Raw genomic sequence first — 23546 nt, 5'->3', positions numbered from 1 at the left:
CCCATGTGGCTGTGGCTGTGGTATAGACTGGCAACTGCAGCTCCATTTAGACCCCTAGCCTAGGAACCTCCATATGCTGTGGGTGTGGCCCTAAAAAAAAAATAAATACAGAAAGAAGCATTTTTTTGGCTGACATTGCTTCTGCTGTGTCTCTCCCCTTCCTAGCCCCCCACCCTAAAACATATATGAAAACTCCTGAGATAAAAAATTAGAAATCTGTCTTATTTTGACAGTAATACTTATGGTAAACTAAGATACACCATATAGATGAAGACAAATGTATAGATTTTATATGGATATATTATGAAAGTGTACTGACTGAAATTTTCTTCTAGAATATGGTACTAAATTTATAATAACACTTAAAAATCAGTGCAATTAGAGATAAAAATATTAGAGATTTTAACTGAAAAAACTCATACCCAAAGAAAAACAAATGCACTACCACAGGTAACATTTACAAGCTTAATGCATTACCAGGCATTTAGTGAAGCCCTTTTAGTATATTATGTCATTTGATTCTCACAACAACACTGTGAGGTATGTACTATGATTGTGGCACATTTATAGAGCTAGGATCAAGCCCTAACAGGAGCTGGGCCCCATAGTTCTTTCTCTTAATCACTAAGTACCATCTCCATGTTGCTTACTGTCTACTGACAATCTACTGTCTCCACTGCTGTGACTTGAAAACATATGCACATGGCAGTTATATGCCTTTGATTAAAAGGATTAACTTGAAGCTAGCTGAGTGCCTGCTTAGTATTTATATCCATTTTAGATAACTTTTCTCTTTTTTTTTTTTTTTTAAATGTCTTTTTGCCATTTCTTGGGCCGCTCCCCACGGCATATGGAGGTTCCCAGGCTAGGGGTCGAATCGGAGCTGTAGCCACCGGCCTATGCCAGAGCCACAGCAACTTGGGATCCGAGCCGAGTCTGCAACCTACACCACAGCTCACGGCAACGCCGGATCGTTAACCCACTGAGCAAGGGCAGGGATCGAACCCGCAACCTCATGGTTCCTAGTCAGATTAGTTAACCACTGCGCCATGACGGGAACTCCCCTTTTCTCTTTTTGATTGATTGATTGAGATAACAAAATTGTATGCTATCCTATTGGATTTTTTTTTAATTACTGGTGTTTTGGATTATCTTAAATCCTGTTTTATATTTGCTATAAATCCATTTAGATTTTCCTTCTCTGCCCTATAGCTTTTCTTTGCCCTTTTTCCTATTTTTCTTTTGCTATGTAACTGCTATTCAGATCAATATTTCTGAAGTTCACTTTTGCATATGATACTAAATGGGGCACAGCTCTATTTTTCCCATATAAACAGTTTTCTCTACACTGTGTTTTTTTTTGTTTGTTTGTTTTTTGTTTTTTGTTTTTTCTTTAGGGCTGCACCTGCGGCATATGGAGGTTCCCAGGCTAGGGTTTGAATCGGAGCTGTAGCTGCTGGCCTATACCACAGCCACAGCAATGTAGGATCCGAGCAGCATCTGCAACCTACACCACAGCTCATGGCAACACCAGATCCTTAACCTACTAAGCGAGGCCAGGGATCAGACCTGCGTTCTCATGGATGCTAGTCAGATTTGTTAACCACTGAACCACTACGGGAACTCCTACGCCATGTATTATAATTGATTCTTTCTCCCTCACTTGGCAGGGATTCCTTGATCATATGTCCATATCTTATGTAAACATAGGGCTGCCTATTTTTAAGCCAATATCATACTATTTCTTGATGGTATGGTTCATCCCATTTCTTTGCTCTTTTTCACATAACCAGAATAATCTTTTCAAATTCTTAATTATTCCATATTAATTTTAGTATACATAACTTCTTTTCCTGAAAAAGAATCCAGATGAATTTTTTTTTGGGGGGGGCTTTTTAGGGCCTCACCTGTGGCATATGGAAGTTCCCAGGCTAGGGGTTGAATTGGAGCTGTAGCCACCAGCCTACACCACAGTCACAGCAACGCAGGATCCAAGCCACATCTGTGACCTACATCACAGCTCAGAGAAGCACCAGATCCTTAACTCACTGAGCAAAGCCAGGGATCAAATCTGCATCCTCATGGATCCTAGTCGGGTTTATTAATCACTGAGCCACGAAGGGAACTCCAGATGGATTTTTGCATGGGAGTGCACAAAATTGGCAGAATAATAAATTAATGAATATCAATAATATTTTAATTTATGTAAAATATTATAATAAAACTATTAATAGTCTGTGTCTTTGTAAGATGAATTTGTTCCATCTGTGAACATGGTATTACTCCCCATTTCTTTAGCTCATTTATAATATCCTTTATTCAAGCTTGAAATTTTAAAGTTGTGTGCATTCTGGAGTTCCCATCGTGGCTCAGTGGTTAACGAATCCAACTAGGAACCATGAGGTTGCAAGTTCGATCCCTGGCGTCGCTCAGGGGGTTAAGAATCCAGCATTGCCGTGAGCCCGTGGTGTAGGTCACAGACGCAGCTCGGATCCTGCATTGCTGTGGCTCTGGCGTAGGCCGGTGGCTACAGCTCCGATTCGACCCCTAGCCTGGGAGCCTCCATGTGCCACAGGAGTGGCCCTAGAAAAGGCAAAAAGACAAAAAAAAAAAAAAAAAGCAAAGGGAAGGAAAAGAGTATATATTATCACTGGTTAGGACCTTAATACTTGGTCACGTTAGTCGTGTGTAATGAATCCATCAGCTGTCAAATCACTGTATTCGCCTAAACATGCATGGAGTGCATCCGTGATGACCGACAGCATCAGATCTGCTCAGTTGATGGTCTCAGTGAGACTGAAGTGAGTTATTTAAGGAAGAAATTTTTTTTTAGGGCCACACCCTATGGAAATTCCTAGGGCTAGGGGTTGAATTGGAGCTGTAGCTGCCAGCCTACCCCACAGCCATGGCAATACCATATATGAGCTGTGTCTGTGACCTACACTGTGCACTGGAGCAGCAACGCTGGATCCTTAATCCACTGAGTAAGGCCAGGGATCGAACCTACGTCCTCATGGGTACTAGTCAATTGGGTTCATTGCTGCTGAGCCACAATGGGAACTCTCTTAAGGAAGAAAATTTTTTAAATGTGATAAATAAGGCCTTAGAGAATGAGATACTTTCATTCATTGCTTTATTGTGTCATGGATTTCTCTAGAAGTATTTGGGTACCTGCTACCTGCTAAGCATTGTGCTCCTTGCTGAGAATACAGAAATGCAGAGCTCTTGTCCACATAGAAATAGCAGACTAGATAGAGTTTCATCGACTATTTCTGTCATGATATAATATTGTTTTTTAAATCCTATCATCCTTAATTTTATAGGTAACCATTTGCAAGCTTTCAGATTTTTTTGTTTGTGTTATTTATTTATTTTTAGGGCCACACCCACAGCATATGGAAGTTCCCAGGCTAGGGGTCCAATCAGAGCTACAACTGCCAGCCTTCACTACAGCTCACAGCAACGCCAGGTCCTTAACCCACTGAGTGAGGCCAGGGATTGAACCAAAGTCCTCATGGAGGCTAGTCAGGTTCATTACCACTGAGCCGTGACGGGAACTCCTCCAAGCTTTAAGTTTTGAGAGTATTCTAAGTCTCTGACATTGCCAAGACCAGCTCAGCAGAATGGGGCTGAAGAATGGGTGCTGTGAAACTAAGGAAAAAGTTAACATAAAACAAGATACAAAGACATTTATCTTAAGTAAAGGTGGGAACCGGGGGACTCAAAGTCTCAGAGACCAAGAGCACCGCCTCAAGAAACCACACTGCTTTTATTGTGCTCTTTAGGATTAAATCAAGTGAGGAGGGGGTTGTAGGTGCAGGATATAGGTGTTTTTTTTTATTATTTTATAAGTTCTTTTATTATTTTAAAAGTCACTTAGCTGGTAGATGGTTAAACTTTTATTCTGAACTTTAGGCATTTAAGAATCATTAGCATTTGATGAGCATAGCATTTCAGAGAATCCTCACTGTGCTTCTGCAAAAGGCATGCCTCTTTGCAAAAGGCATGCCTATTTGGGGCAACCCTGCATGCCTAGGTTTGCACCTTGGTTCTCTTTGCTAATGCATATTCTTCTAAGGACCACTCATAAACCACTTGGCCATGAGGTTCCTCTTTCTCTTATTCTTTAGAGGACATATCAAATGGCATGCCAATCTGCACAGGTCCGGCGTGCCTAGAAAAATGCATTATGTCCTCATTCAGCTGACCCTGTGAATAACTTATGCCTTTAGGACTTTGTTCTTAAGCTTAAGCCATTTACCATCACAGTGACTGTTTTTCAAACAGGAAGATGAGGTAAAGTAAAGCTGGACAAGATGGAGTGTTCAGCAAAGAGGCTAAGAAAATATTGTAGAAACATGTCTCACGACATGACGTGACCTCAACATTTGGCATCGTCAAAGCTTTAACTGTCAGTTTCCAGACTCTCTAGTGTCTGGGGGTGGAAAGAAGAAGTGAGACAGCAGATTCAACCTGGGCTCCAGTACAGCCTGCCTACCTTACTCTACTCTGATTATCCAGTTCCTCAGATAGGCTAGAAGGTTCTTACCTGGAAAAGCATGAATGGTAGGCACTTGATTTGTTCATAGATGTAATCTGTAAGAAATTCAGGATGCATTTGATGCCCATTCATAGCACCTGTACCAGCCTCTGGGATGAGCACACTTTCTCCTTTCTTTGGTTGAGTTTTATTTTCTATTTCTGTAGCTGTTTTGATATCCTTATTGTATGTATTCTTTTATTTAAATCACATCAAAATGTTTCTGGTAATAGGTGCAAAAATGACATTGCATCTAACATGGAACTAAAGTAGAAAAGTTAAGAATAAAATTATTGCATCACACAAACTGCAAGGACTAAATAAGAAAGCATCTTGAATAGTTAATACCAAAGTTTTCTTTCATTCATTTTTCTTGTAGGCTGAAGCAACATAATGTGTGGTATTGTATGGTATAATTTTGCCAACTTAAGAAAAACATAAGGAAAATATATGTTTCTGCAGATTTGCTGAATCCTGCAAAAATCATCCTTCATTTTTCTTCAATGATACTGCTTTGGATTGATTTTGGAGCAGCTTGAGAGTTCAAAATTTGATTTAACTAAATCCCGCCTTGACTACTTATATGATCCAAACAAGTTCAAAAAATTTGCATCAGATACTTAAAGAAGGAAACTAGCCTCCTTTATTGGGTCTTGCAGAACAAATAAAATAAAGATAGAAGTTGTACCCATGATTCATATTTCTAGTTTCCTGCTCTGACCAGGACACTCAGTGACGTAGGTATTTTTCATCAAAATTGATGTGGCCGATAACACATGTACTGCTAGTGACCCCTTTTGAGCAGTGCTATAGCTTGTGCAGGGTTTTTTTTTTAAAGCAGGCTTCTGCTCATAGGAGGAATCAGGGGTTCTCAAAGCATCAGTTGAAGAACCAAGCCATGCCCCACAGCGGTCCTGCCCATGCTTTTGACTCATATTATATGCTCCCGTGGCTCATTCCTATTTCTTTCAGAAGAAATGCACTTCTCATTGTTTTCTTTTCTATCTTCTAAGGCTATTACATCTTAAGGTGGCCTTATTTTCCTTTTTCTTTCTTATGAGCGTAAGCAAGCATGTGGGCTTAATACCTGCTATGCAGTGGAAAGACCAAATACCGAGGCAAGGATTTTTGCAAAAAGAAAAGCATTTGTTGATGGGCAGCCAAGCATGAGATAGGAGGTATATCTCAAATGTCTCCCCACTGACTTTTTTTTTCCTTTTTTTTTTTTAATTATAGTTGATTTACATGTTGACCCATTTCTGCTGTACAGCACTGTGACCCAGACAAACTAATATATATATACATTCTTTTTCATGTCCTATCCCAGGAGATTGGACACAGTTCCCTGTGCTGTACAGTAGGACCTCACTGACCATCCATTCTTTTTAATTTTTTGTCTTTTTTTTCTTTAGGGCCACATCCACAGCAAATGGAAATTCCCAGGCTAGGGGTCAAATCATAGCTGTATGTACAGCCTGCACCAAAGCCACAACAATGTGGGATCTGAGCTGCACCTGCGACCTACACCACAGTTCACAGCAATGCTAGATCCTTAAGCGAGGCCAGGGATTGAACCTGTATCCTCAGGAATACTAGTCAGGCTTATTACCACTAAGCCACAGTGAGGAACTCCACCCATCCATTCTTAATGTCCTACTTTGCAGGTACCAACCCCAAACTCCCAGTTCATCCAACTCCCACTCCCCTCCCCCTTGGGTAAGCCATGTAAATTCTCTGCTTTAGGGGGTCACTAATAAGCTGGAGATAATTGTCATATACAGTACAAAGGGTTCTTATGAGAAGAAAGGAGTGATATATGTAAGACACTTAGGACAGTGCCTGGTTGACAGTAAAAAATAAATGTTAGTCATCGTAGTGTAGCTACAGTGTCCAAAAGAACAGGCCCTGGAATCAGCCAGCCAGTCGTCATACATGCTGAACTGTTGGTTAAGTCTTGACTAAGTTTTTGATGGCTCTCTGCTCTAGCCTTCTCAGTTATAAATGACAAGAATCATAGTACCTAATTCATAGGATTGTGGGGAACGTTAAACAAGATGCCACCTGTGAAATGTTTAACATAGTTTGTGGCATGTTGATCAAATATTAGTTGTATTAATTGGTATTTTATTACATCCATAGATAAAATTAGGGAGAATAGACATCTTAACACTATTGTCTTTTAACCCTTGAATATAGTATATTCACCATTTATATAACTCTTTTAGAAATTTTTCCATCCAATTATTTAGAAAATGTTTTTATTGTGCTTTTCAGCATATGTACCCTCTTTATTTGGGGGGGATGTCTGTCTGTCAAAAGAGAATAAATCTTACATGAATTCATAAACATCATTAGGCTAAATGAGTGCACACTGATTTGGATGGATTTTTTTCTTACTACATTGACTTGAAACAGTGTCTCCCTCTGACTGCCTTGGAAGTGCTGCTATAAACTAAGCAATGCTTCTGGTCTTCTACAGAAGCCTAATGGATACAAAATAACTGTCTCTCCATGGTTCACCTCTTAGAAAGCCTATCTAAAGCTCAATCAAAGCAAGGCCATATATATTGTGTCTTTTCCTCAGGCACCCACCTGCTCTCAGTTTGTAGTTCTTCATCCCTGGTATGGAGTACTTCCATATTTTGTTTTCTGGTCCTTGACTGTAAACCCCATGTTCTTCCTGTGCCTTTTTCTTTTCCTGCACCTGTAGCATGTGGAAGTTCCTGGGGCCAGGAATCAAACCTGATCCACAGCAGTGACCCAAGTTGCTGCATGACAACACTGGATCCTTAACCCACTGTACCACAAGGGAAAGCCCTTCCTGTGCAAAAGAAGGAATGTTAATCTCCCTTTTGAGAAAGAGCTTTTGTTTCTGTTTTTTTCTTTTTTTTTGAAAGTATAAGCAAAGAACAGTAAGAAAAAGAGAAAATAATTATCTAAACTAACAGGTAGATACACGAATATCTGGCTGTCAGAGGGACAAGAATCACATATACTTCCTACACATTATAAAATCTTAAGAAGTTGGAAAAGAAATCAAGATGACTCTACTCCAATGTTGACCGTTTTTATTGGGAACCAGTTAATTTGAGCTAACCTTAATTTTCAACTTTCTTAAATATCCATTCATTGTATGAGGGAGTGTATATGTGTCTGTGTTCCTGTGGGGGTGGGAGGCAAATGTTCAAGGGAGGTTGCTGACACATTCAGGTATGCTTAATTTACATGATATACTTCACCGCCTTAGGCGAGTAAACTGAGAAGTGCTTGCCCACTCAGAAGCTTCTGGAGAATAACAGGTTGTCACCAACTCCCCAGAAAGTTATTTGAGCCCTTTCTATTACAGAATTACCTGTCATAAGAACACTCATTTTGTGTGTAACCACATCACAGGAGACTGGCATTTAAGATTTTTTGAAAGAAAACAAGAAATTCTCAGTACTAGCATTGATTGAAATGACTTCTGGATTACAGTCATTTTCAATTTCTACTTCATTTCTCCTGCAGAGATTTAGCTTTATGATATTAGCCCCTGAGATATCAGTTTCATTTATGGCTCAGCTTCACTTCGCAAATCAGGTCTAAGGACTTCTACTTATTTATAGCACTCGAATATGCCCTGTTGGTATATGAAAATGAGATTGGGCATGAGGATGGGCTTGCTGGGTAACAGGAGTGGCATTGAAAAATTCACTTTACAAATGGATGCGCTGATGATCAGAGTCTGTATATATCAACTGATACATGAAGTTCAGAGTGAGTGCATGTCTGTATAGGAGCTCTGTGAATTCTTGTCTACCAATAATTAGTTATAATGATATTTAAAGAACTATTATGGAAAGAATTATAATCATATTTCCCCTTATCTCCCTAACTGGTGTGTGTAGATAATCTCATTTTTTTTTTTTTAAATTTCAACTACTTTATTTTATTATTATTTTTCTTAGGGCCTCACCTGTGGCATATGGGAGTTCCTAGGCTAGGGGCTGAATCAGAGCTACAGCTATAAGCCTAAACCACAGCTCATAGCAATGCTGGAGCCTTAACCCACTGAGCAAGGCCGGAGATGGAATCCACACCCTCATGGATACGAGTCAGATTTGTTTCTGCTGCACCACAATAGGAACTGCTCAACTTGATTTTATTTTACATTTGATTTTTTTTTAAGTTTTGTTGACGTTTAGTTGACTTACAGTGTCATGATCATTTCTGCTCTACAACAAAGTGTTTCAGACTGGCCAATGGGGATCTGTCGTATAGCACAGGGAACTCTATCCAATATTCTGTGATAAGTTACATGGGGAAAAAATCTGAAAATGAATGGATGTAGCTCTTCTCTCAAGCTCTCTTTTCATTTAACCACAAAGCAGTATTCTTTTCTCACCTACATTTGGATTTCTGGAGTAACACTCTATATTCAGTCTTTTTTTAAAGATTTGCTATTGATATCCACAGGAGGAGTGACGATTTAGATGAGTAATGGAATCTTGTTGCTCTGTGATATTTGCTATTTCCTCTGATATTTTTCTTCCTATAGTAGGGGCCACAAACTGACAGCCCTTGGGACATACCTACATTTATTTTTACTTGGTTTATTTTTAAGTGACTACTAATATCTTTAGACTGAGAATAAGCTGGCTTGTGTGTCTGGTTTGACATATTCCCACTTTATCATGTTTTTTTAAATTAGACTATTGCACTCTTCTATATTTTCTCTCCTGTTCATGTAGCCAATTGAGTTTGAAAAGCCTTTGTAGAGCTTTGAAAGTCTTTTACCTGCCTTATATTACTCATATGACCAGGCTTTTAATCATAATATGTAAGATATAAAAATAATTTTAGAATTTTAAAAATCTTGTCTTCCTCTATGACTCTTTTTAACATCCAAGAAAAAAAAAACATGAGGAAGTACATCATGTAGTCTAAAGGATTCTTGTACTCTTCAAAAATAGTTTGATTCCTTTATTATAACTAGGAGAATGAATAGCCTTTCTCTTTAATCTTTCTAAAATTATAAAGGAAAAGGCAAGATAAATATTCTATTTAGAAATTTTTTTCCTCAATTTTTTTGTAATTAGGTTTTTCTTTTTTAATTTATTGAGTTGTATCATATTTATAGTTGTACAACCATCATCATGAACTCATTTTAGAACATTTCCATCCCAAACCCTTGTCGATCCCTCCCCCCACCTGAATAATATGGAATTCATTCATCAAACAAAAGTGTATTGAATACCTATTACTAAGCATAGTGGAGATAAGTCCCAACTTTCAAGACCTCCCATTCTAGTGGGGAGAAACTAGCAATAAACAATTAGGTGGTAATCTTGAAGACAGAATAATAAAGTAGGGCACTGAGACTAGGAAGTGATGAAAGGATGCACTGTTTGACCTGGGAAAGTCAAGAAAAGCCCATCTGATGAAGTCATTTGAACAGATGTCTAATTGAATTACAAGTGGTCCCAAATTTATGATCATTTGTGTTAAAAATTTTTTGACTTTACAATGGTGTGAAACTTTTTTCAATTTTAATAATTTTAACTAAGTATTATAAATGAGTAGAAGGAATTGAAATCATTCCTTTGAAGCTACTATTTTTAAAATATTACTGCAAATCATCGTTTGTCAACTATATTTGCATTAGAAGAAAAGCTGATCTTAGATGAATTGTCAGTATATTAGCAAGCCTTTCAATTTACTGTGACATTTAAAAAAATTCATTATCACACTGATACTCTAACAATTAACTATTCCAGATTTTTGGAAGAGTATACTTTTTTAGACCAGTACATTTGCAACAAAGATAGTCTTTTTTTTTTTTTTTTTTTTGTTTTTTTTTTTTTTTTGTATTTTTGCTGCATATGAGATTAGTATTAATCGAGCTGTACCACCTCGCCAGACACAGCACGCATCCGACCACGTCTCACCTACACCACACCGCCACCCGATCTCCACTGACAACAACCCCCAACCATTCCATCGATTCGAACCACCCCACACAACCCAAGATAGTCTTTAGAGTGTTTAAATACACTTCTTAAAAATACATTATCCACAATTTCCCAAATTCAATGGTTAAATCATGTAAAGATCAATACTGAGGTGTAAGAATAAGATGAAAATTATACCAGAGTAAATATGAGCTTTCTGTCTACACTTATTTTAAGTTGCAAGACCTAGTGTATTACTCTGCATAATTAATTAATTGGTTGATTAGTTCACCCAGTACTTATTGAATACTTGTTTAAGAACTGTGCTGGGCTCTGCAGAACATAACTGAACAGAAGAGATGAATCTTTGCTTTTATCAACATGTGAATGTAAGTTGCTCCCTTATAGCTGGTTTTTAAGCAACAACAAAACCACGCACACACACGCAAACACACACACACACACACACACCAACAATACTCTGCTTTTCCCCAGTAAATATTCCATCAGTGCCTTGAAGTGTCACAGCTGGAAAGGTATGAAGAGAAAGATAAATGGCTTTTCACACTGACTCCCAAGGATGACAGCAGTACCTGGAGATGTCACTGGGATCAAGGGTTTACTCCTCAGTTCTATAGGAGTAGAACCCCAATCAACCTGGAATCCTAATCTAACAGTTCATTCAGCATGAGTATGGCTTGGGAGATGTGGTTAGGTTTTACGTATTTTGCATCTCAGTTGTAACTTACATGCTGGATTTCAGTGATTGGAGAACTTCCAATTTGGCACATTTCAGCAGTTATGAAAATACCTAATTTTGTGGTATGTGGTAGCATGAATTGACAGCACTAATTCATACTTGGTATAACAGGTGGCCTGAGGTCCCTCTAAAGCATCATATATCTGACTATAGCTATAAGCATACAGGACCATTGCTTATTAGAAATAAAGAACAAATAGTTCCCACTGTGGCGCAACAGAAACAATCCAACTAGGAACCATGAGGTTGTGGGTTCGATCCCTGGCCTCACTTAGTGGGTTAAGGATCTGGCGTTGCCATGAGCTGTGGTATAGTTCACAGACCCAGCTCTGATCCCGCATTGCTGTGGCTCTGGCGTAGGCTGGCAGCTACAGCTCCAATTAGACCCCTATCCTGGGAACCTCCATATGTCGCAGTGCGGCCCCAGCAAGACAAAAAAAATAAATAAATAAAAAATAAAAGAAATAAAGAACAAATAGATTCATCCCTTTTTCCACAACTCTGAATATTCCACATTCAAGGTCATGAGATTTGTTCATAGGTCATTAGGGTGCTGTAGAAATATATTTGTTTCCCCTTCTACACGGGTGTGTGTGGGGGTACATTCCAGTACCTCCAGTGGATGCCAAAAATGGTGGATAATACTGAACACTAACACTGTTTTTTTTTTTTTTTATACATACGTACCTATGATAAAGTTTAATTTATTAATTAGGCACAGTAAGAGAAGGCCATCAATAACTAATAATAAAAAGAGAACAACTGTAACAATAGGCTCTAAGGAAAATTATGTGATCATGGCCTCTTTCTTTCTCAGAATATCATTTTATACAAATGTAATGCCTTTGCCATATTAACTAAACACTGACCATGCACTGTGGCTGAAATTTTTGCAGTTTAAGGTGGGCAGCAAAACTAACACAAAATTCCTTTTGCTTCTTCACAATTTCATAGATAGAAGATTTCTTCTTACCAGAGATCTTAGCAACCCCAGCATGCAGGTTTTTTCCTTTGTTTAGTAAGCCAAAAACCTTCACCTTTTCACTTAAAGGAAGCTCTTTATGGCTTCTCTTTGGCAGAGCTGAACTGCCAGCATCACTACTCTTATGCTTTGGGGCCATTATTCAGTAAAATAAGGGTGACTAGAACATAAGCACTGTGATGCCCTGACAATCGACCTGATAACTGAAAGGGTATTTAAGTGACTCAGAAGGGCAGCTTCTGGCATGGTGATGAAGGGCATGGTCTTTGCAGTAGACTGCTAAATTCTGTCTCAATCACAAGCTATGTGATCTTCAAGTTACTTTATTGCTCTGTGATTAGCATTCTTTATTCTTGGCATACTTTATTCTCTGTGCATTTGTAAAATGGGGGTGATGATAGTGAAAATATTCATGTCTCAGGGTTGGTCTGAGTTGAGGCAGTTTATAGGAAGCATTAATATTGTGCCCGACACATAGAGAACACCTACTGCCTGTGTGGCTAATGCTATGAATATACTGGGATCATTCATCCATGTGATGAATATTTATCGACCATTTACTGTGCCTTGGTTACTGATAGGTAGGCCCTTTTACTACATAAAAAAAAAAAAGCAACAGATTCTAGAGTGTAAGCAGAATGTAGATTAAAACAGAAAGCCCGAAGACTTTTATATAGCTCTGGTTTTCTTCCGAAGAGAATAGGATGGAGGGTGAGTTTCTAAGCCTCGTGTATGAGAACTCTAGAGACAGAAGATCTTCCAGAATCATAAGAAAAAAGACTTTATTCCAAATAAGTGTGAGTGCATAAAAATAGAGCATGGTATAGCAAATGAATGGAAAAGTTACAAACTACACTATTTTCATGATTACATTCTTTAGTGATTATAGTAGATTAGAGGAAAGGGCATTTCTGTTTACCTCAAAGTGCGTTCTCTCCATTTTATTTACTGCCTGGGAGTACCTTTACTAAAATTTACGTTATATTTAAAATATTAGTCCCATGCCGTGGAATTAATTTATACACTGCATGTTAGTATATGGTGTAATCTGTAAAGCACCACACAATGGATAATTAGTTTTATACTTAATATAATATTTATTTGTAAAGACATCTGTCCTCCAAAACAATAAGCTTCTTGAATATATGGGTTATATCACTCACTTCCCCTTTTATTTTCTCTCACAAGGCTAGATGAATACTTGAAAAGTCAATAAGCATGCTTCAGGAAGGACTGGTGAAGTCTCAGAGCCTTTACTCTGCAACCTGTGTCTCACACAGACAAAATCATGTAAAATGCGTCATTAATGATTACCTTGCATGTGAAAAGAAGGAAATAATTGACATAAGTACATGAGTGTTGATAGGAAGAATTAATAGTAATTCTGCCAAGGTGATGGGGAACAGTGAGAGATGAGATTTCCGGAAATACTTTCACATTAACTCCGTATAATTCACACCCTCTGCTGCCTACCTGGATCTCAGCTAACATCCTTGGATACTCATTGGGAAATTGGAGGTCATGTGAAAGAGGAGATGCAGTCACACAGTATCACTTTTGGAATGCTCGTTACATTTGCTATCTAGGAAATAGTTTCCACCACACTTTTTGAAATATAAAATTGAAAGCAGTAAATAATTCCTTTATGTAATGGTGGATTTGAAAAGATGAAAGCTATTCAGTTTGTGTGCTTATTTGATTTGTGAACACTTTTCACATAATAATTGATGCTAATTTCATTTCTAAAGCCTAAAATGCTTTTGCTAATAATAATTGAATGAAAGTAATTCTGGAATTACCCAAATTCATCACGAAGGTTTTTTGACTTAAAAAAAAAGTGTTCTGGAGTTCCCATCGCGGCTCAGCAGAAACGAATCCTACTAGGAACCATGAGGTTGCGGGTTTGATCCCTGGCCTTGCTCAGTGGGTTAAGGATCCAGTGTTGCTATGAACTGTGGTGTAGGTCGCAGATGCAGCTTGGATTTGGCGTTGTTGTGGCTCTGGTATGGGCTGGCAGCAACAGCGCCAATTAGACTTCTAGCCTGGGAACCTCCATATGCTGTGAGTGCAGCCCTAAAAAAAGACAAAAGACCAAAACAAAAGTGTTCTATTCTTTGAGGAAGAAAAAAAACCTGACTCGAAACTTACAGAGACTTCTAGACTAACATGATAACCTGCTTGCAAGGACTCATATGTTCTCTTCAGAGTGCTACTTAGAAGTTCCAAAATGGTAAAGAAGTGCAATACCATTTAAAAGCAAAGATGAGGGTTCCCCTCAGCAGCACATATACTAAAATTGGGACAATGCTGAGATTACCTGGCCTCTGCACAAGGACGACACATAATTTAGTGAAGTGTTCCATGTTTTTGCAGCAACATGGATGGACCTAGAGATTATCATACTCACTGAAGTCAGTCAGACAAAGATGAATAGCATATGAAATTATTTATATATGGAATCTGATAAATATAATACAAAAGAACGTGGGAGTTTTTGTTTGTTTTGTTTTTTGTCTTTTTGCTTTTTCTAGGGCCGCTTCCCGTGGCATATGGAGGTTCCCAGGCTAGGGGTCTAATCGAGGCTGTAGCCGCCAGCCTACACCAGAGCCACAGCACCACAGGATCTGAGCTGAGTCTATGATCTACACCACAGCTCACGGCAACGCTGGATCCTTAACCCACTGAGCGAGGCCAGGGATCGAAAAGAACATATTTAAAAACAGAAACTGACTCACAGATTTCAAAACCAATCTTGTGGTTACCATAGTTGAAACCATTGAAGGGAGGGAAGAACTGGGAGGGTGGCAATAACACATACACTACGGTAAAATAGGTGACTAACGAGAAACTACTCTATAGCACAGGAAAATTGACTCAATAGTTTGTAATAACCTGGAGTTCCCACTGTGGCTTGGTGGGTTAAGAACCTTACTAGTATCCATGAGGATGCAGGTTTGATCCCTGGCCTTGCTCAGTGGGTTAAGGATCTGGCATTGCCACGAGTTGTGGCATAGGTTGCAGATGCAGCTCTGATGCAAACCCTAGCCTGGGAACTTCTGTGTGCTGCAGGTGTGGCCCTAAAAAGATAAATAAATAAATAAATAAATAAACAAATAGTTTGTAATAACCTATATGGGAATAAAGAATGGCTATATTGATATGTGTGACTGACTTATGTTGCTGTAGAGCTGAAGCTAATACAACATTGTAAATCAACTGTACTCTAATAAAATTACCTTTAAATAAATAAATAGGAGTTGGGTGCAAAAACAGTAAAAATAAAAACAAAAGCAAAGATGATTCACCATTAAAAATGGGAACAGGAGGAGTTACAGTCACAGGCTGTTAGTTTTGGATTAACTGAGAAACAAACTAAAACTACGTATTAAAAATGCCATCTAGGGAAATAGTTACAGGCTTTGGAGATTTCCCTTTTTGGCTAAGGACTAACCTGCCCCAAATAATCAAGAAGCTGAAGTACAAAAAGTAGCAAAAAAAAAATCAAATATTTCATCTGTTTGAAAGCTTTGGACTGCAGCTATGGCAGCCAAGAGTTAAGGAGCCAAGATTCCAGAGAAAAAACGAACGCACTGAGATGAGCTTGGCACTCTGCCACTTTTCCTTTGAAGCTCTTTGTTGCTGCACAAGCTGCATGTTTGGAAGTCAAACAGAAATGGCTGTTAAAAGGTGAGGAAACTGAACAATCTTAGAGGCCTTTGAACAAAAATAAATTCCAACTAGGCAAGGCAACAGCAAAAAAGTGCAAATAGCCAAGAAAGAGAGAGAAAAGTCAGCCCAGCTGCCTGAGCTGCTTCCTCCTCGAGGTGTTTAGTGGTTGATTGCAAACTGGTTGAAGCCACTAAGCCACGAGGCAGAAATGGTGAGCAAGAATGTCCCTGTGGTGGGACAGAAAGGAACTGATAAAAAATTTGATGAAATGATATTTTTTAGTAGATTCTGTAAAGGTAAATCCAGAAAGAACTGTGTACAGTTGGTAAATATTCTTTCTCACAAGGATATGAGCTAGCAATTTTGAAACTACTTTCCATATGTCCTATTGCTGAACAATATTTATATAGTACATACTATGTATTGTAGATAAGGAGAGCCAAGTTTCCCATTGCCAGAGAGAGATGTTGTAAATGAGCAAAGAAGGAATGCTAGAGCTCTAGGATTAACCCTCTGGTTTTGGATTGGAGTGAGTATGAATAGATATGGCTATACAGATGTTGTCAAAAGATAAACTGAGACACGTTAAAATTTTCAAGACTTAATTTGAGCGAACATTGGTTTGAATTGAGCAGTGCCAAACTGAAGTCGTTAAGAGCATTCCATGGACGGAAACAGGAGAGAGGTTTTTATAGACCAGACATGGAAGAAAAGCAAGGAACTTATTTCACTGGCTAGAGCTTATGTGGCTGTCTTGGCACAGCCTAGCTGGCCATTTGTGATTGGTTGATCTTAAGTTTTTCTTTCTCAGATTTGAGTGCATTGATTCTGTCTTAAGTTTTAGTTTGCTTACATTATAGCCTCTTTGATTAGTTACTTTAACATTGTGTGTGTGTGTATAATTTATATAGTATATATGTATATATTAAAACCTGTGTAAGAAATATTCGACAATGTGTATTAAAACATTTAGAAATGTACATTTTGGCCAAACAACTGCACTTTTTGTATATCCCAAGATAATAACAAATATGTCCAGTATTATACAAGGTATATATAACTGCATCGTTTTATAGATTTAATAAGTACCTTATATTTCCAGCTACAGAGAACTTTAATAAGTTAAAGCAGGAAAATATTTGAAGAATAGTAAACAACATGGAAACATGTTGATATACTAAATGAATAAAAATTTGTAAAGTATATGCCCCCAAATCATAGCTTTGTTAAAGAAAGTATGTGTACATGCCCCCAAATGACAGCAAGTATAGTTATCAGTAGGTGCTGATAAAATCATAAAAAATCATTTTACTTTATTTGCTTTTCTATATTATCCAATGCTTCTATTGTACTTTGAATTATTTTAAATATCTAAAAATGAAATATAAACTCAATCATATATATGTTAGAATGTAAATTAAAACTGGAAAATACACAGCCACTTTATTCAAAAAATATTAATTGTGTGTCTATAATGTGTCATTCTTAAGCAACAGAGATACAGTGATAGTCAAGACAAAATCCTTACCCTTATAAGGTTTACCTTCTGGTAGGGCATATGGAGAGTAAACAAATAAGTGAGTTCTAAAGATAATTACAGGTATTAATTGCTACAAAGGAATAAATAAGACTCAGGTGGGTTTTAGTTGGAGTCCTAAAGGATGAGAGAGCCAGCTTGTGAAGGCTAATGGGAACATTTCTGGCAGGAAGAAAACAAGTACAAATCCAGAAGCAGCAAAGGACTTGGCTAATACAGAGGAACAGGTGGACAGGCGGGTGTGAATGATGAGCACTGGGTTCAAGATGAGGCTCAGAGGTGAGCAGGGGCGGAAAAAGGAAAGGGAGTTTGTTCATTTTTTCCTATTTTCAAAGAGAATGATTAATGATTTTTAAGCAGATAACTGACCTCATTTTTTTAAATGTTTTTAAAAAAGATCATTCTGCCTGTTATTGAGAGCTGATACAAAAAGTGCACATTGCAGTTCCTGCTGTGGCTCAGTCGTTTACAAACCTGACTAGCATCCATGAGGACACGGATTCGACCCCCGACCTCACTCAGTGGGTTACAGATCCGGTGTTGCCGTGAGCTGACACAGCTCAGATCTGGCGTAGCTGTGTCTGTAGTATAGCCTGATAGCTACAGTTCCTATTAGACCCCTAGACTGGGAACTTCCATGTGCCACAGGTATGGGCCCACAAAGCAGAGGAAATAAAAGCACATACTAATAAATACAAGGCAAAAACAACAACAAATACATAAGAAAAGAGCCAAAGAATGGGAAGAAAAATGAATATAAATTAGCAAGAAACACAGAACAATTTTCAGTTACACCAGTAAACAACACAGCCAAAGAATGGGAAGAAAAATGAATATAAATTAGCAAGAAACACAGAACAATTTTCAGTTACACCAGTAAACAACACAACAGATTTAATTGCTTTTTCACAACTAACGTAGCAAAGCTGAAGGAAAAAATTTAATAAGATACTGTGAGGTAGGCAATGACAAAAATAATCATTCTTAAATAATCACTCCTGGCAAAGACATACATACAGGATGTTGATCCAAGTATTGTTTAGAATAAGTGTTTTCAGGTTTTTTTAATTCCTTGAAGAGGAATTACATTAATTTTTGGTACCATTCTGAATTTCATGAAAATTCTACAACTAACAGGTGCTATTTTTATATCTATTTTTATGCTTTTTAATATAATCTTTATACTTTTTATAATCAGAAAAATGGTTATTGAAGAAGTCCCAAGTAAGTTTACCATAACATATAGACTCCATGATATAGAAGAAATAATGAAGTTTGAAAAAGGTTTTGGAGATATGTAACACATATTCAAATATCGCATAACTTAATATGGATGATGGACCCAGAAATTATCATGTTAAGTGAAGTTAGTGAGACACAAACATCATATGCTATAACTTATATGTGGAATCTAAAAAATGGATACAAATGAACTTATTTGCAGAACAGAAACAGACTTTGAAAAACTTATGGTCACAAAAGGTTGAAGGGGGAGGGATGGACCCGGGGTTTGGCATGGAGATAGTCTAGTTAGTTGTGATGATGGTTGTACAACTATAAACATAACAAAATTCATTGAATTAAAAATAAATAAAAAACTAAAGTTCATACATTGTGCAAAAAGCAAAAACAAGTATAACCTATCTTCATTCAAAAAGTGAACAATTATTTTCTGAAAGGCCTATAATGTTGAAAACCTTTTAGCCGAACCACAGAAATGACTGGAAAAACACAATAGTCCAAGCCCAGAGATTTACTTTTATTTGCCAAACTATTATTGTATAATTCCCCAATTTTCTAGGGATTATCTCACCCTAGAGTAAAAGCTAACATTTAAAATTATTGTCACTATATAACTGCACCTAGCAGAATGCAGGGGTTCACCATTCTCTTTTTCATAATAGTGCTAATTTACTAATCCAGTAGGACTGCAAGATTTAAATGTTGTGTCCAACAGGAAACCAGGACATAATTGGTCTTGCTCTTATACAAACTTTATAGGAGTCTTATGATGATTATTGAAATCTCTGATTAAGCCTTTAAAAGAGAGCTGCCATTCTTCTGCCACTTGCTGCTTTATTAAAAGATTCTTTATGTTAGAGATTCTGTTAGAAAGAAGGTCAATTTGGGATCCTGAACCACCTGTATAGGAAATATGGGTTCAACTAGCGCTTACATTCATATATGAAAATCTTAAAAAGGAGTTCCCATTGTGTCTCAGCAGAAATGAGTCTGACTCGTATCCATGAGGACGCAGTTTTGATCCCTGGCCCTGCTACGTGGGTTAAGGATCCGGGGTTGCCATGAGCTGTGGTGTATGTAGGTCACAGAGGTGGTTCAGATCTGGCTTGGCTGTGGCTGTGGCTTGGGCTGGCAGCTCCAGTTCCAATTCAACCCCTGGCCTGGGAACCTCAATGTGGCCATGGGTGTGGCCCTAAAAAGACAAAAAAAGGAAAAGAAAATATTAAAGAGCCAGCAGTAACTCTTATGTAACAATGTTATGACTTAACCAACTTTTATCTGTACTTTTTATGTTTTTAGGTTTCTGGGTTTTTTTGGTTTTTTTTTTTTTTTTTGGCTGCACCCATGACATGTAATGTGAAAGTTCCCAGGCCAGGGATTGAACCTGTGCCACAGCAGCAAACCCCGCTGCTGCAGTGACAAGGCTTGATCTTTAGCCCACTGTGCCACAAGGGAAATCCCTGACTGTAATCTTTAAAGAAAAAAATATAGCAACCTCTAAATACAAAGAAATACAGTGTCCCCTTATTTGCTATTGTAGTTCTTATTTATAAGAAAGCTAAGTACATTTAAAAAGTAGAAACAGACAAATAATTCTGCAGTCTAAGGGAGAATTGACAAAATGTGTTCTCGTGCAAAGAACTGCCTCTTTATCACCACTTGAGGAAAATGTCTGTGTGTTGCATACATGCACATACGCATAAAACATGCTTGATTCATACACAAATAGCTAAATTGCACAAGATCAGGCTTTGAAAATTGGTCCTAGAAAATAGATTTATCTAGGAAAATTTGCATTTGGATCTCTGCATATATTTTACGTACAATAAGGTTGATTATGAACAGAAGGTCATTTTGTTTACTTTTTTCCAGAGAGGACTTCTAGCATTCTTAAGAAGAACTGAAGTAGAGAGCCAGAGAAACCAACAGTATCTCAATATATAACATGCAGTAGAGTTGAAAATCATTCTACTGGCTCTTTTCACATATCATTGCTATTGGTAAGTTCTCCTAATTCCTCCATCACGCATTCCTGTATAGGCTTCTGAGCACTTTTCCTGCAAAGCATGATTTTCTCATGCGGGTTTTTAATTGCAGTTTCCTGAGCTGACAGATAAGATGTGTTGAAGACCACATTGTTTTCAGCTCTTAGGGAGTAGGCTTCCTTGGGCTTTGATCTTTTTTGGCAGAACTGGAGGTGAAAAGCATCTTGAAAACCACGGCGAAAATTCTCATTGAAGAAACCATAAATGATGGGGTTGACGCTGCTGTTGCAAAAGGCCAGCCAGTGTGCAAAAGGGTAAATGTAGATGTTGATGACCTGCAGTTCATTTGGAGACAGGTCAGCATAGTCTGAGAGCATCATCAGAGTCCACAGAGGCAGCCAGGAGAGAATGAAAAGCAGGGCAACCACCAGGAGCATCTTAATGACCTTCTGCTTCTTCTTGGACACCACGTGCTCCTGGTTCTGTTTGCCTCTGTGGGACACTGTTGTCTTGAAGAGTGAAATTCCAATCCTTCCATACATGATGACAATGAGGGACAGGGGTGCCAAGTAGATGTTGGCAAACAGCACAGTGGTGTAGATCTTCCTCATTTCCTGATTTGGCCAGTCTTCCCGGCACCAGTAGACAGGGCTGCTTTTATTCTGGGAGTTGAGTCTCACTCGGTAATATTTTTCTTCTTGTACGTGTAACATTATTGCAGATGGGGACATAATGGCAATGGCCAGTACCCAGATAATCATAATAATGACAAATGCTGTCTTGATAGTGAGCTTTGGTTTAAAAGGGTAGACGACACACCGGAACCTGTAATTAAAGGCAAATGTCAGTGAATGACCACCTCATACCTACTGACAGAGTCATGAATTGAGTTTATTTAAGTAATTATAGTCCTCCATCCACACTGCCCTCAAAAACATAGAAAATTACAATTAGTAGTAGAGAGGCATGCATTATCATTTTCTGTAATTGATAGGAGATAAATTTCAGCTCAAAAATGAGTAAGTGTAGCATATCAGACACTGTTAATAATAAAGGCCAGAGTTCCTGTTGTGGCTCAGTGGAAGCAAAACCAACTGGTATCCAAGAGGATGCGGCTTTGATCCCTGGCCTCGCTCTGATGTTGCTGTGAGCTACAGAGTAGGTGACAGATGCAGCTCTGATCCCATGCTGCCATAGCTGGGGCATAGGCTGGAAGCTACAGCTCCAATTCAACCCCTAGCCTGGGAACTTCCATATGCCACAGGTGTGGCCATTAAAAATTTTAAAAATTAAAAAAATAATAGAGGTACTAGTGGTAACTAGTCTTCACTGAACATGAAAATTTAATATTCAGTTCTGGGCTCTTTTCCATTGGTTTGCATAGATCATGCCTTTGAGATTTCTTATTTAAAAGATGGGAAAACAGGCTCAAGAAAAGGTAAAAAAAATCTGGCCCATCATCACACATGCTTTTTACACAGGTAGTTTGGCTCCAGGGCTCATATTCTTAAACTCTCCTCCTTGCCCACACTCATGATCTATATTCTTAGCCCGGTAACGTGCTTTGGCCAGTTGAACCTTAGCCGGCATGGCCTTAGCAGAAGCCTGAGAGATTTCAGCTGTAAGACACAGAGCAGGAGAATTGCACAGAGGCACCTGGCCAGTCCAGAGCTGTGAGAAATCTAAAGCATTATCGTTGTGAGCCACTAAATGTCCTGGTGGTTTGTTTTACAGCTCTAGGAGTCTGAGAGTTTCCATTCTGAGTGCTGTTTATACACCTTCCTAAGTGTTCTATGTCCTCAGGTGAGCATGAAAATTCAACATCAGTATGTAGGGGGAAGCCTCATTTTCCTGCTGTTTTGTTATTTCGATTTTTGATACTCATTATGTTAACTCTAAGATAATAATACTATTACACACCTGTATAACATTTTCTCTTCTTCAAAGTAATATCACCTATTGAATCTTCTTTGATTTATGTGATGACTCTATAAAACTGATGTGTTATGAAAATTATTACTTTCCAGATCTGCAGGCAAGGAAGGAAACTTAGAGCTTTTAAGTGGCACAGCAGTGCTTCCAAATTAATTTATCTAATATCTTTATATAATGACTAGTTAGCTTGAGCTTTGACTGCTCTGTTATCCTTTACAACTTCTTCAGTGCATGTGTAAGGACTTCTGTCTTAATCTCCAAGTTTTCATTTAGTCTTCTAATTAGTGAATTTTCCCATTTATTCATCTTAAATTATGGGTAACTTCGTAGGCACCTAATTCTAGGTATTTTGCTCTTTTTGTAAACCAGCTACTGAAACTTTAAATATTATTTTTTCATTCATTCAACAAATATTTGATACTCATCTTGTTATTGCAATGCATACTAAGACATGCCTCATCCCTAATTATTTAATCTTAAAATATGGAAACTTCAGCAGTTTTATTTTCTAATTACTGAACCTTTAGTACTATATGCCTTACTCTTAGAGGGGTATATATTATGAATACAATTTTGAGCAGATATATCCAAATTTAGTAGATCAGGCATTTTTTCACTGCTTAGGTAGATTAGCTGCAGACATGCCCAATTCTCTGGATCAGAGTTCAGTGTTGACCTACCTATCCACTGCTATTGCAACTAAAGTAAATACTGAAGCTGCAACAGATATCCCTTGGACCAAGCCACTGATCTTGCACATTGAGCTTCCAAATGGCCATCCTGGAAGGGAAATGAAACTGTCAGTATTTGAAAAGATTATATATATATTTTAATTTCACTGCAATTATGAAGAGAAAGACATGAAATTAGACTGATGCAACTGTTTCTAAATAATACCCAGGAAACAATTAATGTATCCCATCATTTTCATTAATATAGTCAAGAGCTCTGTTTTTCAGTACACTG

At 38.0% G+C, this 23546-nt stretch overlaps 1 protein-coding gene and 1 long non-coding RNA gene across 5 annotated transcripts in view; one reads left to right on the top strand and one right to left on the bottom strand.

The window, feature by feature from the left end:
• LOC110262123 overlaps nt 1–23546 on the top strand; it is a 32714-nt gene that overhangs the window by 4098 nt on the left and 5070 nt on the right. Inside the window, exons 2-3 of the long non-coding RNA XR_002346699.1 lie at nt 20533–20660; nt 22380–22448. This is a non-coding gene — a long non-coding RNA (uncharacterized LOC110262123). The remainder of the gene's footprint in view (nt 1–20532; nt 20661–22379; nt 22449–23546) is intronic.
• NPFFR2 (neuropeptide FF receptor 2) overlaps nt 20003–23546 on the bottom strand; it is a 71231-nt gene continuing 67687 nt past the window's right edge. For all 4 annotated transcript variants that reach the window (XM_021101421.1, XM_021101422.1, XM_021101420.1 and 1 more), the window contains 2 exons: nt 23261–23360; nt 20003–21470 (listed from right to left, as the gene is read on the bottom strand). In XM_021101421.1, coding sequence (XP_020957080.1) covers nt 20642–21470; nt 23261–23360 — 929 coding nt within the window. In that variant the 3' untranslated portion in view covers nt 20003–20641. The remainder of the gene's footprint in view (nt 21471–23260; nt 23361–23546) is intronic.

The sequence above is a fragment of the Sus scrofa genome, chromosome 8 (genome assembly GCF_000003025.6).
Source record: "Sus scrofa isolate TJ Tabasco breed Duroc chromosome 8, Sscrofa11.1, whole genome shotgun sequence".
Taxonomy (NCBI): Eukaryota; Metazoa; Chordata; class Mammalia; order Artiodactyla; family Suidae; genus Sus; species Sus scrofa.
The sequence above is the reverse complement of the archived record's forward strand: the minus strand, read 5'-3'. Positions and strand labels throughout refer to the sequence as shown.